Here is a 14,831-nt window from a genome sequence, read left to right on the forward strand (position 1 = left end):
TGTAGAGCACGGCTAATCATCTGTGAGAGTATTCAGCCACTGAGTAGGTTAGGCCTTTGGGGGTAGGAGAACATGCCTGTTTTGTCTGGATTAGCCATGTCTTGATGTTCCTTCAGACGTCCAAGAGGGAAGGAGAGGTTCTGAGGTATTGCAGAAGGTCATTCCAGGTCTTGGCTGCGAGGTATGAGAAAGAGCGTCCTCTACTTCTGGCCTTTTTAATGCAAGGGAGGTGTGCTCTTGCTTTTGACACAGATCGAAGGTGTCTGGTGGGTTGGTAGAAGTTTAGGCGGTGGTTGCATTATGCTGGACTGATGTTGTGGAGAGCTTTGTAGGCGTGAGTGAGTAGCTTGAACTTACATCTTTCCTGATCTGTGAGCCAGTGGATATTGTTGAGGTGTGGAGAGATGTGCCTTTTTTTGGAAGATGTCCATGATGAGTCTGGCAGCGGATTTTTGAGTGATTTGGAGGTGGCATAGCACATGGGCTGAAATATAGGGTGTTTCCATAGTCAAGTCTACTTGTGATAAGAGTCTGGGTGACTGTTTGTCTGGTGGTAAGTGGGATCCACTTAAAAATCTTGTGTAGCATTTGCAGGATGTGGAAGCATGAGGCAACTGTGTTGATCTATCGGCTTATGGTATTGTTGGTGTCCAGGATGACCCCAAGGATCTTGGCATGATCCATAGGGGTGGGCGGAGGGCCAAGTTCAGAGAGCTTCTAAAAGGCATCCCAGGTGGAGTGGTTTTTGCGAAAGATGAAGACTTCTTTTTTGTCTATTTTGAGCTGACGGCAGTTGTTTTCATCCAAACAGCGGTGTTGCTCATGCAGTTGGCAAATTTATACGTCTTTTTAAACAAAGAAAAACAGGGCACATGTGCAAACACAGTACTGTTATCTTGAGGTAAGACAAAAGGCTGTTTGCTTACATAAACAGAGGTAACATTCTGCGTGTAGGACATATTGTACAGCAGGTCTGGGGAGAAAGGAAAGGCGCAGGGGAGTGGGAAGATTGATAAAATGGGGTGAAGCTGATGACTGGCACATCCTAAGGCATTTCTACCAGGGTCATCAGCAGACACAAATTTCAGAGCCGAGGAGAAAGCTAAAAAGTGAGCTGTGCATGTTCTGCATTGAGACAGAAGGTAAGCTTCGACAATATTTTAAACTCAACATATGCATAATAGAGGTCTAAAATTTGATACGTTTCTAAACTTCTGTGTAACCCAATGATATACCGTATAATAAGAAATCCATATAAAGCCTAAAAAAGACTACAAGTAGAGAAATCTAAACCCAAGTCACATCTGCCAAACTCTGTATGCTGCGTAATATAGCACGACAAGAAAATAACTCGTCAAATAATTGAAAATCCTTTGTAAAAATATGATACTGAACTAACAGGTGAGCTCAAAACGTTTTAGGTTTTGTATTACATTCTAATAAAGTGGAACACCTCTTGACATTTCCCTAACAGAACATTCTACGCATAATTCCTATTTTAGTCGTTACCTTTATTTGATAGCATTGTGTTTAAGTTGAGCTACATCCCCTTTTGCTTCTTTGTTCTTGATTGATCTCTGTTACAGTTTCTACCAAAAAGGTTTCAACCTTTATTGGAACATTGGAACGTTGGCAGCTCCATTGAAAACAATGGAGTGCTGCGGGCTTTTACTGCCCGGTAAAAGCCCGCAGCACCATCATTCCAATGTTCTCTTTGTTCACAGCACCAGCTGTGAACAAAGCCTCACGGAGCCCGAGGGGATTTTAATCCCCTCGGGCTTCGTGAGGAATTTGTTTTATTTTATTTAATAGAACATTCTGCCCTCCAGTGGCAGAATGTTCTAATAACCTAGAACCCGCCGTAGCGGGCTCTACCCGGCCATTAAAGGCCTGCTCCTGCATTAAAGGCCTTCTGCTCGGGCTTTTAAAGTGGGAGCGGGCCTTTAATGGCCGGTAGAGCCAGCTACGGTGGGTTCTAAGGCTATATTCATTTTCCCTAATATGTTCGACCTTTAGTAATTTCACTGTATTTAGGTAGTCACCTAACCCTGTAAGCATATCTGCTTACCCACATGTAGGGTCTGACCCTGTCGTCCAAGCATTTCTACGCAGGCCCTACTGTTATTCGGTTCTCCCCACTGAATGAGTACTCTGCTTCTCTGATTCCTCTTTTTCTCTAGTAAATGGTGCGTTTCAAACTTTAACAGGGATTGAAAGAAGGAATTTGAAGTCTTATCGCTCATCCTACCATTTCAATCGAAGAATTGGGGGTCTTATCTCTAATTGCACTATATAAAGTAGGGGGGCCCATTACAGACCGGATTCTAATTCCAGTTTTTTAATATTGTATGATGTGTGCTTGACTCAGGACTATGGTCAAGGGAAATGTTCTATTATTTCCTTCAATTTCAATATTATAAGATTTAATATTTTGAGCTAGAGAAAGTATTATCCTTATGGGTCGAGATAATTTTGTATTATTCAGAGCAATCGTCACTGGCCACCTTGTGGCTGCTTTGTGGGCAGCAATCCTAATCCTTTTTGGGTCATATTTAATAGGGCTAGCAATGTCTAATGTTCCAATAAAATTAGTATATGTTCAATTGACATGTAAAGATCTCACGATCACAATCTTTATATAGCTCATTGAACATACAGTTAGGCTGAGGTTCGCTCTCCAGACATCATCCTAAAAGGTGCCCTTAAAGAAAACAATATGCCTTGTTTTGAATAAATACTTTTTTTGGAGTGTCAATGACTGAGTTTTCACTCTGAGAAGAAAGAATTGCACTTCATTTATTATGGTATTGCCAGCGAAACAATCTGTTTTAATTCAGATCATTCATTGGATGGAAGTCTGCTGTGGAGAAAACTGAAAGAACTGCCATCAAGAAAGCCGGTTTAATGGAAGTGAAATATTCTTTAGATTACCGCCCCCCCCCTCCCCCCCACACCCCTCTCCCCACCCCAACCCCACACACACACTTTTGGGCCATGAAACAAATTCCAGCTTTACCTGACGTTGCCAACACCTTGATTGTAGCATGAGGGTACAGGAGTCAAGCGTATACGCACATGCAACACATGTACATGAGACATCATAATACAATTGACTCTCTGCAAATGAAAGTTGGAATGATCATAAAAACACATGCATCAAAGTCCTCCTGTTTGCATTACCTTTGTGTTAATATAATGCTGCCATATTTAGTGCATGTTAAGTGCAGTCTAGTGCTGAACTGCTATTTTCTTGCAATTTAAACACAGTTGATAGCTTGAAATAGTCGCTATAATAAGTTTCTGGTTTAGACATAAGCACCACTTCCGCACCATTTTACCAACATATTTTTCTGTTTAGTATTCATGTTTCCTTAATATTTGTTATTCTATTTTTGCAGTGTTGGATATATTTTAAATGTCACCAGAGAAATAGATAATTTCTTTCCTGGCACGTTTGCATATCATAATATAAGGGTGTATGATGAAGATACTACTGACCTCCTTGCTCACTGGAACGAAGCTTACAATTTCATAACTAAGGCAAAGTAAGTATGCTGCATATGACAAGTCAGCTTTGAGTTTGATTTTTGGCACTTTTTTCTTTGTGCTGACTTTAAAAAAAAGTGATTTCAAAAAGTGATTATACTAGAAAATAGATCTCATTTCATGTAGCACTGGATTGCAACAACCTATCTACTTTTGAGTGGTAGCTGGACAAGTGTGATTATTTTTTTCTCACAAATTGTACGTGAAAGCCACCAGACGTAGAAATTTCTAATCCTGAGAATGTACATATTAGGCTTGTGTTGTTAATTTGGCTCATAGCATACGGCTCTCATTGTGTGCTGCAGCCTGATTACTGATAGTGGAGGAAGCCGTTACTCTTAAGTTGTATTTCATTCTGTTCTTCCCTAGTGTTAGAATTGCTTTTTCTTGCACCTTTATTCTAAAATCTGTGACATATCAAATGTCACGTATGCAGAATCATTTCAGATGAAATATTATTCTTTCCATGCTTTATACTCATAGTATACGGTCATAATAATTAACCCCTTCGCTGCTAGGCTTTCCCCCTCTCAGTGCTGATCCCTGTTTTTGCTATTTGGGGTAGTTCGCGCTTTGGGCTCAATTACTTTTTGTCCACAGAAGCTATCTACGCCAAATTTGCGCCCTTTTTTCCCAACATTGTGGGAATTCTAAAAGTACCCAGCGTTTGTGCATTCCCCTTGACGGGACAGAGCAATTAGCCAAAATACAGCAAAATTTGGGGGATTTTTTAAAAAATTGGGGAAAAGTGCTGCAGAAAAAAGCGCCTGTTTTTTCCTCTGCAAATGGCATCAACGAAGGGTTTGCGCTTCTAAAATCACCACCTTCCCAGCTTTCAGGAGCAGGCAAACGTGAATCAAAGAACCACATTTTTCATCACGATTTTGGCATTTTACTGGGACATAGACCATTTTTCCTATTTATAGCTATTTTTTCCTATTTTTTGTGTCTCCTTCCAGTTAATGGTAGAAATGGGTGTGAAACCAATGGTGTGTCCCAGAAAGCTATACATTTCTGAAATGTAGACAGCATTCTGAATCCAGCAAGGGGTCATTTGTGTAGATCCTTCAAGGTTTTCCTATAGAAAGTAACAGTTGAAATTAAAGAAATTGAGTTGAAAAAATGTCCGTTTGAGTCTACGTTTTCATCTGTAACTTTTTCTAACTATGGCAGATTTTTTAAAGCAGTATACCATTATGTCTGCTGGACCTTTCCTGTTGTGGGGATAAATAGGGCTTGTTGGTTCACCAAGAGCCCGAGGTACCCAGAGCCAATAACTGTGCTGCACCTTGCAATAGTTTTTCATAGTGTACTGGGAATACAGCAATTCATTTGGTAAAATATGAAGAGTGAAAAATAGGTATCAAAGAAACCTGTATATTTCCTAAATGGGCACAAGATATGGAGTTAAAAAGCTGTGGTTATTTGTACATCTCTTAATTTGTGGGTGTTCATACTAGCATGTGAGTTAGAGGGCATTTCTCAGAATAACTTCTTCCTTAAACACACTGTCTTACACTTGGAAGGCGCAAATGCAGAGAAAGACAATTGGTAATAATACTTTTTCTACTATTCTGTGTTCCCCTAAGTCTCCCAATAAAAATGCTACCTCGCCCTAGCTCAGCCCGCACCTAGGGAAACCTAGCAAACCTCTACGTTTTTGAAAACTAGATGCCTAGGGAAATCCAGGAAGAGGTGACTTGTGTGGCTCTCAACAGGTTCTGTCACCCAGAATCCCATGCAAACCTCAAAATTTGTCTTTAAATCATATTTTTCTCACGTTTCTGTGATGGAAAGTTCTAAAATCTGAGGGGAGCCACAAACTTCCTTTCACCCAGAATTCCCCCAACGTTCCTGATAAAAATGGTTCCTCACTTGTGTGGGTATGCCTAGTGCCCGTGACAGGAAACAGCCCAAAACACAACATGGACACATCAAATTTTTCCACTGAAAACTGACCCTTTTTTGCAACATAACTAGCTGTGGATTTTGGCCCTAGCTCAGCTGGCACCTAGAGAAACCTAGCAAACCTATTTATTTTTGGAAACTAGACACCTAGGGGAATCCAGGAAGGGGTGACTTGTGGGGCTCTCACCAGGTTCTGTCCTTTGCACACCTCAAAATTTTCTTTAAAAAACAAACAAATAAAACCACACATTTTCCTCACATTTCTGTGATGGAAGGTCTGGAATCTGAGGGGAGCCACAAATTTCCATCCACTCAGCTTTCCCCTCAATCTCGCGATAAAAATTATACCTTGCTTGTGTGGGTGGGCCAAGGCCCTGCGACAGGGAAGGGCCAAAATATGTAGAGTTTGAGGGGGAGCCAAAGTGGGTCCAAAAGAGTAGGTTTTTTATACATTTTTAGGCTAACTCTGGTTTGGTTACCCACACAAGTGATGTATCATTTTTATTGGGATGCCAAAAGGAACGCTGGGTGGTAGAAAAATTGTGGTTTATTTCTGTTTGTGGAAGAATATGGCAAAGAAGTGCAAGGAAATTGTGTGATTTTAGTCACATTTTGAGGTTTGCAAGGAATTGTGGACAAGAAAACCTGTTGGGATCCATGAGAGACACACCACCCTGTACTCTCTTGAATGTCTAGTTTTCAAACATACCTAGAGTTGGTAGACAAGAAGCCAGCATACTACCAAGTCTCTGTTTTTGTGATAAAGTGCCCTTAGGTTTTGTTTAAAAGACGCCTCACCCACCAACATAGTTGGTGGCATGCTTCATCATTGGGGTCCATCCGAAGGCACCTATCGTGTCAGGGGTGTGCTTTGACGTCTGATAACAGTGCAGCATTTTTTTTTTTTTCATGAGTTGAAATCCCAACTGAGAGGAGAAGTATAAATAAAATTGTCGTGTGGTTACCCACCAATATAGCATGTTTTTAATTGTGGCAGCCTTTGACAATGTTAAAAACAATGATTTTCATAATTTGAGAGTTTGGGACATCACAGGATTAAGAGAATTGGTAGCATGCTTGTTTCTTGTGGTCGTTTATAGTAATTTGGGAAGGTGAGCAAGCTTTATCTTCTCACTCTCTTTATTGCTACACACATATCATGGTTGGATTTGGCATCCAGGTGAGTTAAGGTTCAGAATGCAACATTTTATTAACAGAGATTTCATAAAAATGCACTTTCTATAATTGAAAGGTCAAAAAACTGAACCAATGACTCACAGCTCATGAGCTGTAAAGCCGCAACAAGGCACCAACCGTTTTACAGGCTGTTCACGCACCTTTTGTATGTGACACACACAAGACTATTCACAACACCAGCTTCGGGCCCAGCACATTACAACCCTCACATCAAGAGACAATGTAGAGCAATGTACACCCTTGAAGAGAAAGACAGAAAAGACAGTTATTACTTCACAACCATCTATTCATCAAGTACACACACATACTGGTTGGATTTAGCACAAGGGTAAGTGATGGTTCAATATATAACATTTTAATAAGAGATTTCACACAAAAATACACTGATAATAACTGAAAAGTGAAATAACTGAACCAGTGACTCACAGGTTCTGAGCTGTAAAGCCACGTCAAGGCACCAACCGCTTTACAGTCCATTTACACACCTTTCATACGTGACACATACAAGGCCATTCCTGCCACCAGCCAGGGGCCCAGCACATTACAAAACTCACATCAACAGACAGTGCTATTCAAGGGCCCATCTCTTTCATACGCCTGCATGCCTGACACAACAGTCACACCGGCTGACAGAGTGTGCGAACTGCTGTTTTGCTAACAGTATGTGTAGTGACCAGCAGCAAGCCACTACTCACACACCGCCAACCAAATGCTAGTGTGCACACACACCGCCAGCCAAGTGCCAGCTCACACACACACCGCCAGCCAAGCGCCAGTCCATGTACACCGCCAGTCCATGCACACCGCCAGCCAAGCGCAAGTCCATGCACACCGCCAGCCAAGCACCAGTCCACACACACTCCCATCACATTTTTTTAACAAAAAAGAAAACACAAACCAATTGTAAGTAAATACAAAACTACAAACACAACTGCTCTAACTAAATACATCACACTAATGCCAACCGTGAAAGTGAACAAAAAATATAAAATGATTCAGGTAAGGCAATTCACTTTTACTCTCACGGTTGCTCCCAAAAACTGTTTTGCGTGTGGTACAATCTAAAATATGCAGGCACACCCTGCCCAGGTTTAGAAGGACACTCTGGGCAGTGCATGCAACTCTCATTCCAAATGCCTCTTCTCAGACAGACTCTACATCTCTTACAGGGATTGGTTTTTTTTGGGTGTGGGGGGAATGTAATCAGCAAAGTGGAGATCTTCCTATCTAGCCACATCCTTCACCACTCCCACTCTAGGAAAACTTGTGTGTTACGCTATAACAAGGTTGCCTTTCACAAACTGCTGAAACTGAACAGATGTCATCTTTGATTCTGGAGAACAATCCTGTTACACAACCAAAGCATTAAAGGTTGCTAAATGGAATAAATCGATAGCCAACTTCTTATACCAAATGTAAACCTTAAGAACAGCAGTGTAAGGTTTCAACCTCTGGTCTACTCTATCTACACCACCCATTTTCTTATTGTAGTCTAAAATGCACATAGTTTTGCGTACTTCAGCAACCAGACCCCAAACAGTCACAGGTTAAGTCCTTACATCATGAATGATAGCATGTAGACATCCCTCCTGTCTGCAAATTTCACAGCTAGCAGTTCATCACTGTTCCTTCTCAAGGTTTTTACAAATAAGCTCCTTTGGGTAACCTTTATGGTTAGAGCAGACTGTGCCACAAGTAACAGTTTCCACTTTGAACAATGCCCTGAACAATTGCACACCAGTGTAGAAGTTAAATAGGTATAATTCCTCTACCAAGTTTCCCACACAGTTGTCTCATGAACTCTGAAAGTGGACGGACAACCAGGTGGGTCAATAGTGGAATCCCTACCAATGTACACCGGAAAATTATTGACATATCCTGTACTACTCTCAGACAGCATGTACATCTTAATTCCAAAATGTGCGGTCTTGCAAGGAATGTAATAATTAAAAAAACGAACAGCCCTTGAACAGCATCAAAGACTCATCCACAGCTATTTCTTTTCCTTGAACATAGATCTCTGTAAATCAGTCTACAAAGTGATCAAGGACAAGCCAAATCTTAAACAGAAGGTCACAATCAGGGTAATGTCGTGGCAACCCTTAAGCAACAAATTGCAGCATCTGAAGTTGAAGCAAATGCCAATAACGACTTATGATTGCAGGAGTTATGGCCGTTGCCTTCAAGAGACTGGTAGATAAATAGGAAGACAGCAACGGCTTCCTTATCAAGCTCATCAAAAAAGTTAAAGCCAAGAATGACTTCAACTCGTTCAAATTTGTGGGAGTCCACCGGGTAGCTCTAGAGCGGGGATTAAGTCTGGCACTGTTGTCCTTCAGATGATTCCTCTAAGACAGAACATTCACTGCCATAATCTTGCACATCCTCCTCTATCTCAGATGCAGTCAGTCTCATAATCGTATTCAGAGGAAGATACGAAAAGCATACCAACAACCTCCTGAGTGGTAATTCTGCAGCTAGCGATAATCCTTACTAATAAAAGTAACTTGACAAGTAAGTCAACAACAAGCAACACTGTGTAAAATAAGTAATAAACAAAGTGTGGCTTTATCACAAAGTCCTGTATACTCAGAAACGAAACCACTCACTTGCCAGCGACAGCTAAACTCACCAGCACCAACTCTGCACAGACACAGCAAGCACTAATACAATATCCCACTAAAAAGGAAAAAAAACAACTAAAATTACACGTAAAACAACACAATACGCATTGTGCACAAATCCAAGGAGAATTTCACACACAATAAAACATAAGCTAAATATGCTGTTTATGCTACACCATTTACAAGAAACTCATTACAAAACTTGTTTGCGTCCCCTGTGCGTGTTCGTGCAGCAGGAATGCACACCAAAGAGACATCGGGGAAAAGGAAAACCCTTTCCTTTCTCCCATGCCTCTTTGTTCTCATGTAACCCCCCTTACCTGTTTATTCAATGATGCGCTGGAAGCAAATGGCTTCCAACGCACTTCCAGCACGTCGCTGCAACATCTTATGACGTTGGCGTCATCAGATGCTGTGACGGGGGGGGTGGGGGTGGCTGCAGAAGTGCGTCCGCTGCCATCCCTGGTGGGGTTGGGGGAATAAGGGCAGCCACAGGGGAAGCCCTAGCGCTTCACCCAATGGTGAGTGCCATGACGGCTCGGAGCCATCCTACGCACATACCCACCGTGTCATTGGATGGCTGCCAGCCGGCCGTGCACAGAAGGAGTTAAGAACTAAGATTTCTAATTGTCATAATATCCAAAATATAAAAAAATAAATTAAAAAAATTAAAAGGACGTAACCAATGCTGGAGTAGCCATGATGCTCGGGAGGGGTGGCAGGTGTTTGAGTTCTGAAAGGCCACAAAAGCTGCTCCTGCGGGGTTACTCTTAGGACATTAATGAATGAGAAGTAGTGGTGAGCCACGTGTATGGGGTACAGTATATGAAGAAACTTGGTACAAAAACCACTGCTGGCAGTGAGCGTTGGTGCTGTTGAAACATGAGGACCCACCATGTTGGGCCCACATACACTACGTTAACAAAAGGGATCACTAGCCTTGCATGAATACCCAGCCCACTGATTGGGAGTGCTGCCGTTGCTCAGCGGAGGGTGTAAATCTGCAATGGAGAACCTCAAGCGCCTCTGTGGATTCTGGGGACCTATTTATGACAGTTGGTGGCAGTAGAAAATGTTTGAAAGAAGGCACTGGAAAGTTCTAATGCTCTGATTTCTTAGAAGTTGGAGAACCATTAATAATGGTAAATACAGAAATGCCACCAAATTGGACTAACAAAATGTGATACTCTGCATTTTCCAATAATGATCTGAATCTATGAGACAATAATAGCAAGTTAAGGCTATTTGAAGTGGTAGTCGGATGAGTGGACAGCTTCGGCCACTGCCCCCCATGGGCTTGGTAGTGATCTGCTTGCGTAGCTATAGAAGACGGACTCCCCTTTGCTTTAGATTGAAAGCATAGCGCCTTAAGGAAGATTGGTGACCATTTGGGTGAATCTTGAAGAAACGAATATGTAAAGTAGGCCACTTGATCGCTGTTCTGCTGGCATAAAGAAGGATCTAGAATAGACAGACCAGAGAGAAGATACTGCCAGGCAAGGCCTTTAGATTTGATAGTTAGGCTAGTGGGAGGGAGACAGGAGACTGGCCAGTAATGAGGAAGTATCTCCTCGTTTGGGTTATTTCTATTCTCAACTCATAAAGTTCAGTTATGATTGGAAAAGGTTCATTTTCCTTGCTGATATTGTGAATAGGAGGGTGTAGGTGGTGGAATCCTTGGAGCATATTAGGACTGCGTTGTTTGATTCGCAGCATTGTAGAATATGAAGTATAAAGGGGAGAGACAACACCTGTCCTTGTATGTTGGGGCTGATGTCTTGGAAAATATGGGATTCAAATTCCCCTGTAAAAAAAAAAAAAAAAAAAAAAAAAAGTTGATGAATCATAAATTATACTCCTTTCAGGACTATGCTTTGGGTAAAAAGGAAGGTCTGTGGAGTGGCGAAAAATAGAAATGTGAACATCATATGTCTCCACAAGAACTGCAAAAAAAACTGTGATGGTGTAGAAAAATGTGCATTTCGAACTATGTATCTGTCAGTCTGAGGAGATCCCACAGTAGGTGGATTCCTTCCATACTGCAATGCTGGAAGACCTTCCAATCGTTGGACTTTTTAAGGTTGGAGTCTCTAACATGTCTTTTGGTCATTTAAAACTGTTGTGAGCTACTGCCAAATATAGGGATAAGACAAATGTACACAGGAGTCAAATAACAAAGACAGTGTAAAGCATTAATAACACAAGCTTTATTGCAAAAGGTTTATATTCTGTGACCTTAAGGATCAGTTTTGTCTCTTTGGTTTTGAGACACCAAAAGAGAAAAAGACAGGAAAACGAGAGGAAAAAGGAAAGGAAAAACAAGAAGAGAGAAAGATACAAAGAAAGGTAAGAATGACAGCATCTGAGAAACAAGCAAGAGAGGAAAATGGAACAATAAGAAGGAAAGAAGCAGAAGAAACAAGGGGAAAAAAAGGAAAGTAGAGGAAGAATGAGGAAAACAAAAAACAAAAAAAAGGAGAAAAAGAAAGGAGATGAAGAAAGAGAAATTAAGAAGAAAATGAAAGGGAGAAAAAAGAACAGTGAAAGGAAATGAAGAAGGAATGAAAAAGGCAGTAGAAAAATAAGGAAGAGCACCATGAAGCAAGAGAAAGGAAGCAAGAAAAAGGAGAAAACGATTGATAGTAGGTAACGAAACAATGAGAGAAAAGTTAAAAAGAAATTAAAGAATTAGAAGGGGAGACATGGAGAAAAGAACATTTGTGAAGGAAGAAAGAAGAAAACAAATGAAAAAGTACAATAAGTAAATTCAGTAAGGGATAGACCAAAAATAACTGAGAGAAATAGGATAAGACAGAACGAAAAGAGGGAAAGAAGGGAAGAAGGGAAAAAGGAGAGAAAGAAAGACAGGACAAAAATGAGAAGAATGAAAAAGAAAAGTAACAAGGGAAATATGAAGGAAACAGAGAAAAGATGTGGTTGAAATGAGAAATAAAAAAGTTGAGTAATAGAGTAAAATAAAGACAAGAATAAAAAAGAAAACTGAAAAGGAGTGGACAACAAAGGAGGAAAAGAAATAGGGAAAGAAAGAAGTAGTAGGAGGAGAAGGAAAGGGGGATGGGTCACTGCACAGAGTGCCCCCCTTCCCCAGGGCAGAAACCTCCTGGTCTGTTAATATGGAGACATCTTAGGAGAACATGATGGGCTTCAGCCTCCGCCATTGCCTTGGCGAGCCATTGAACTTTAATTGGAAACCACTGAGAGTCTGTAGCAGCCACGCACAGCTGGGCAAATTCAGCCATCTGTGTACAAAAATCGCTACACTCCCTAGTATCTTTTTGTGGGAAGAAGGGATCAGGCTTACCATTGTAACTTCCTCATGAGTTGTTGATCTCCCTGAAGGCATCCCTAGAACTGTGGCCTCCACCCGCATCTTGTGAAGGGAAAAAACCTTCAAGGTAGGAGAGGTCTTGCTATAGTCATTTCTGGTACAGCTATCCTCTTTGAGACCTTGGTTCCTCGATCACTCCTCCAAAAAAACCTTTTGGTCAAAAGTCTTTTGTATGGCAGCCTGGACTTTATCAAAGGATGTGAATGTGGAAACATACATACCTTTTTTCAGAAAAGGTTCCCCAAACAGGCCTCCATGTGCTACTAGACCCATCCCCAATTGTGGGAGGTTCCCGAGTTTTAGGTCCTTTTTGTTAAGCAGTGACCTGCAGCTCTCCACTACCCAGAAAAATTACTGCCCATTGAGCCCAGCATTAGATACTGTCAGGGAATATCAGCATGTCCGTCTCATTCATCTCATCCACTGTGTCAACTGTTTTTTTTTTATCTGACCTGCCACATCAAATAATTCATTCTGTTAGGCACACCAGGAGCTGTCAACACCCTGTCGCTGTCCCACCATCGATCTCTGGTGTCGCTGCCATCTTACATTTAAAAAGTCAGTCTCGGACATTCCACCCTCAAGCATCTCCTTACTTCCGTGTCTAAATGCTTCCTGATCCAACTGGCTACATGCTGGATGACTTTGTGAGCCAGTGCCTACTCTGAAGAATTGGGATGTTAGATATTTTTAGTGTCCAACATATCCTTGGGTTTTTGAATAATGATAATGAGTATTTATAAAGCGTGAAAATACCCAGAAAGGATGTCCTGGCCCTAAAGAACATCTGAAGCTTGATGTGATTAGGCTCAGCCCACAGGGTGAAAGGAATAGTATTCCAAAATGTAGGGGTTGAATACAAAAAAGCCATGCCCCCTTTACTAGAATAGTTAAACCGAAGAATGTCAAATGGAAGAGCATCAGTGAATCTTAAAGATCTGTTGGGAGTGTATATTTTAAGCCTGGAATGGATATCCTCCAAACCTTGTTGGTAAAAGGCCCGGTGAGCGATATTTGTGTCCTTGAATATCATTTGATTATTTATTAAAAGCCAGTGCAAAGCTCTCCAAGCCTGAGTGACTGGATTATTGCATGGCATGCTGGTCAAAATTCAGAGTGCCCAGTTATGAAATGTTGCAAACGGGTTATGATTTTGACAGGAAGCCCAACTACAATGCAATGCCGTAGTTCAGACGGGAAAAAATGGTAGCTTGAAACATCGGTTGGCAACAAGGGAAGTACTTTGTGGAGCATTCATAGATAAAAGAAACAAGACATAGACACAGTGTTCACTTATTTTTCCAACGTGAGCTTGTGGACCCTATTTAACTTTAGAGCATTTCTATACATCCATTGAGCCACCAAAACTCGCAGCAGCAGCAGTTTCATCAACCATGGCTACCGCAATTTGTATATCATATTCTTATAACCTTACAGAGAGGCCAAAACTCTGAATTTGCCTAGGCGGAGCAAGTATACTAATGGCTTGGGTCATTTTGAATTAAAAGAAAGTAATCCATTCAGTGTCTTCTAGTGAATACCTACTGTACATAATCTTCGATTTAAGATATCCAGGAGGACTATTAAATCATCTAATAACATCAAGAGAGCTTTCTCTGTTATATGCATAGACCTCAAACTGATTTGTGTTGTACCTAAGATATTGTTGGCTTCAATATGAGCTAAGAGTTGCTTATTAAGTTCCTTTTCAAGGATTTTCTGGGAGAAATGGGAACAGGGAGGTACTCAAAACCTGGGGATCAGCAGAGAGAGTTTTTTAATAACAAGGTGACCACTGCATCTTTCCATATTTGAGGGGAAATTGATATTCAAGAGAACCAATACACAACATATTATCTGCAGGGTGAAAAATATCTACTGCCATGTGGAAGCTTGAGGCTGGACCTGGATCTAGCAGAGATCTGTATTTAGTAGCCAAAATATATGCATAAACTGTTTCTACACTGAGATACTAAATATAAGATATTGTAAATGTGGTGATGTGGCAAAAACACCACTCTTTAGCCTTCTTTTTCCCACACAGTTTAAAGGACTGGGTGATGTTCTTTTTTTCCCTTGAATAAAACTAGGAAGGGATTTGCACAGTTCTGTAGAGCAAGTCTTTCCATCTTGTGTAACGGGAGAAAGAAAAAGATCCTTGACAATTTTAAAAACTTTGCGAGACTAATTTTCGGCTACTGAAATTG

At 41.1% G+C, this 14,831-nt stretch overlaps 1 protein-coding gene across 1 annotated transcript in view; it reads left to right on the forward strand.

The window, feature by feature from the left end:
* The window catches only part of SSH1 (slingshot protein phosphatase 1), a 339,738-nt gene that overhangs the window by 297,771 nt on the left and 27,136 nt on the right, over positions 1–14,831 (forward strand). Inside the window, exon 12 of the mRNA XM_069214779.1 lies at positions 3,399–3,545. Coding sequence (XP_069070880.1) covers positions 3,399–3,545 — 147 coding nt within the window. The remainder of the gene's footprint in view (positions 1–3,398; positions 3,546–14,831) is intronic.

This window comes from Pleurodeles waltl, chromosome 11 (genome assembly GCF_031143425.1).
Source record: "Pleurodeles waltl isolate 20211129_DDA chromosome 11, aPleWal1.hap1.20221129, whole genome shotgun sequence".
NCBI classification, from domain to species: Eukaryota; Metazoa; Chordata; class Amphibia; order Caudata; family Salamandridae; genus Pleurodeles; species Pleurodeles waltl.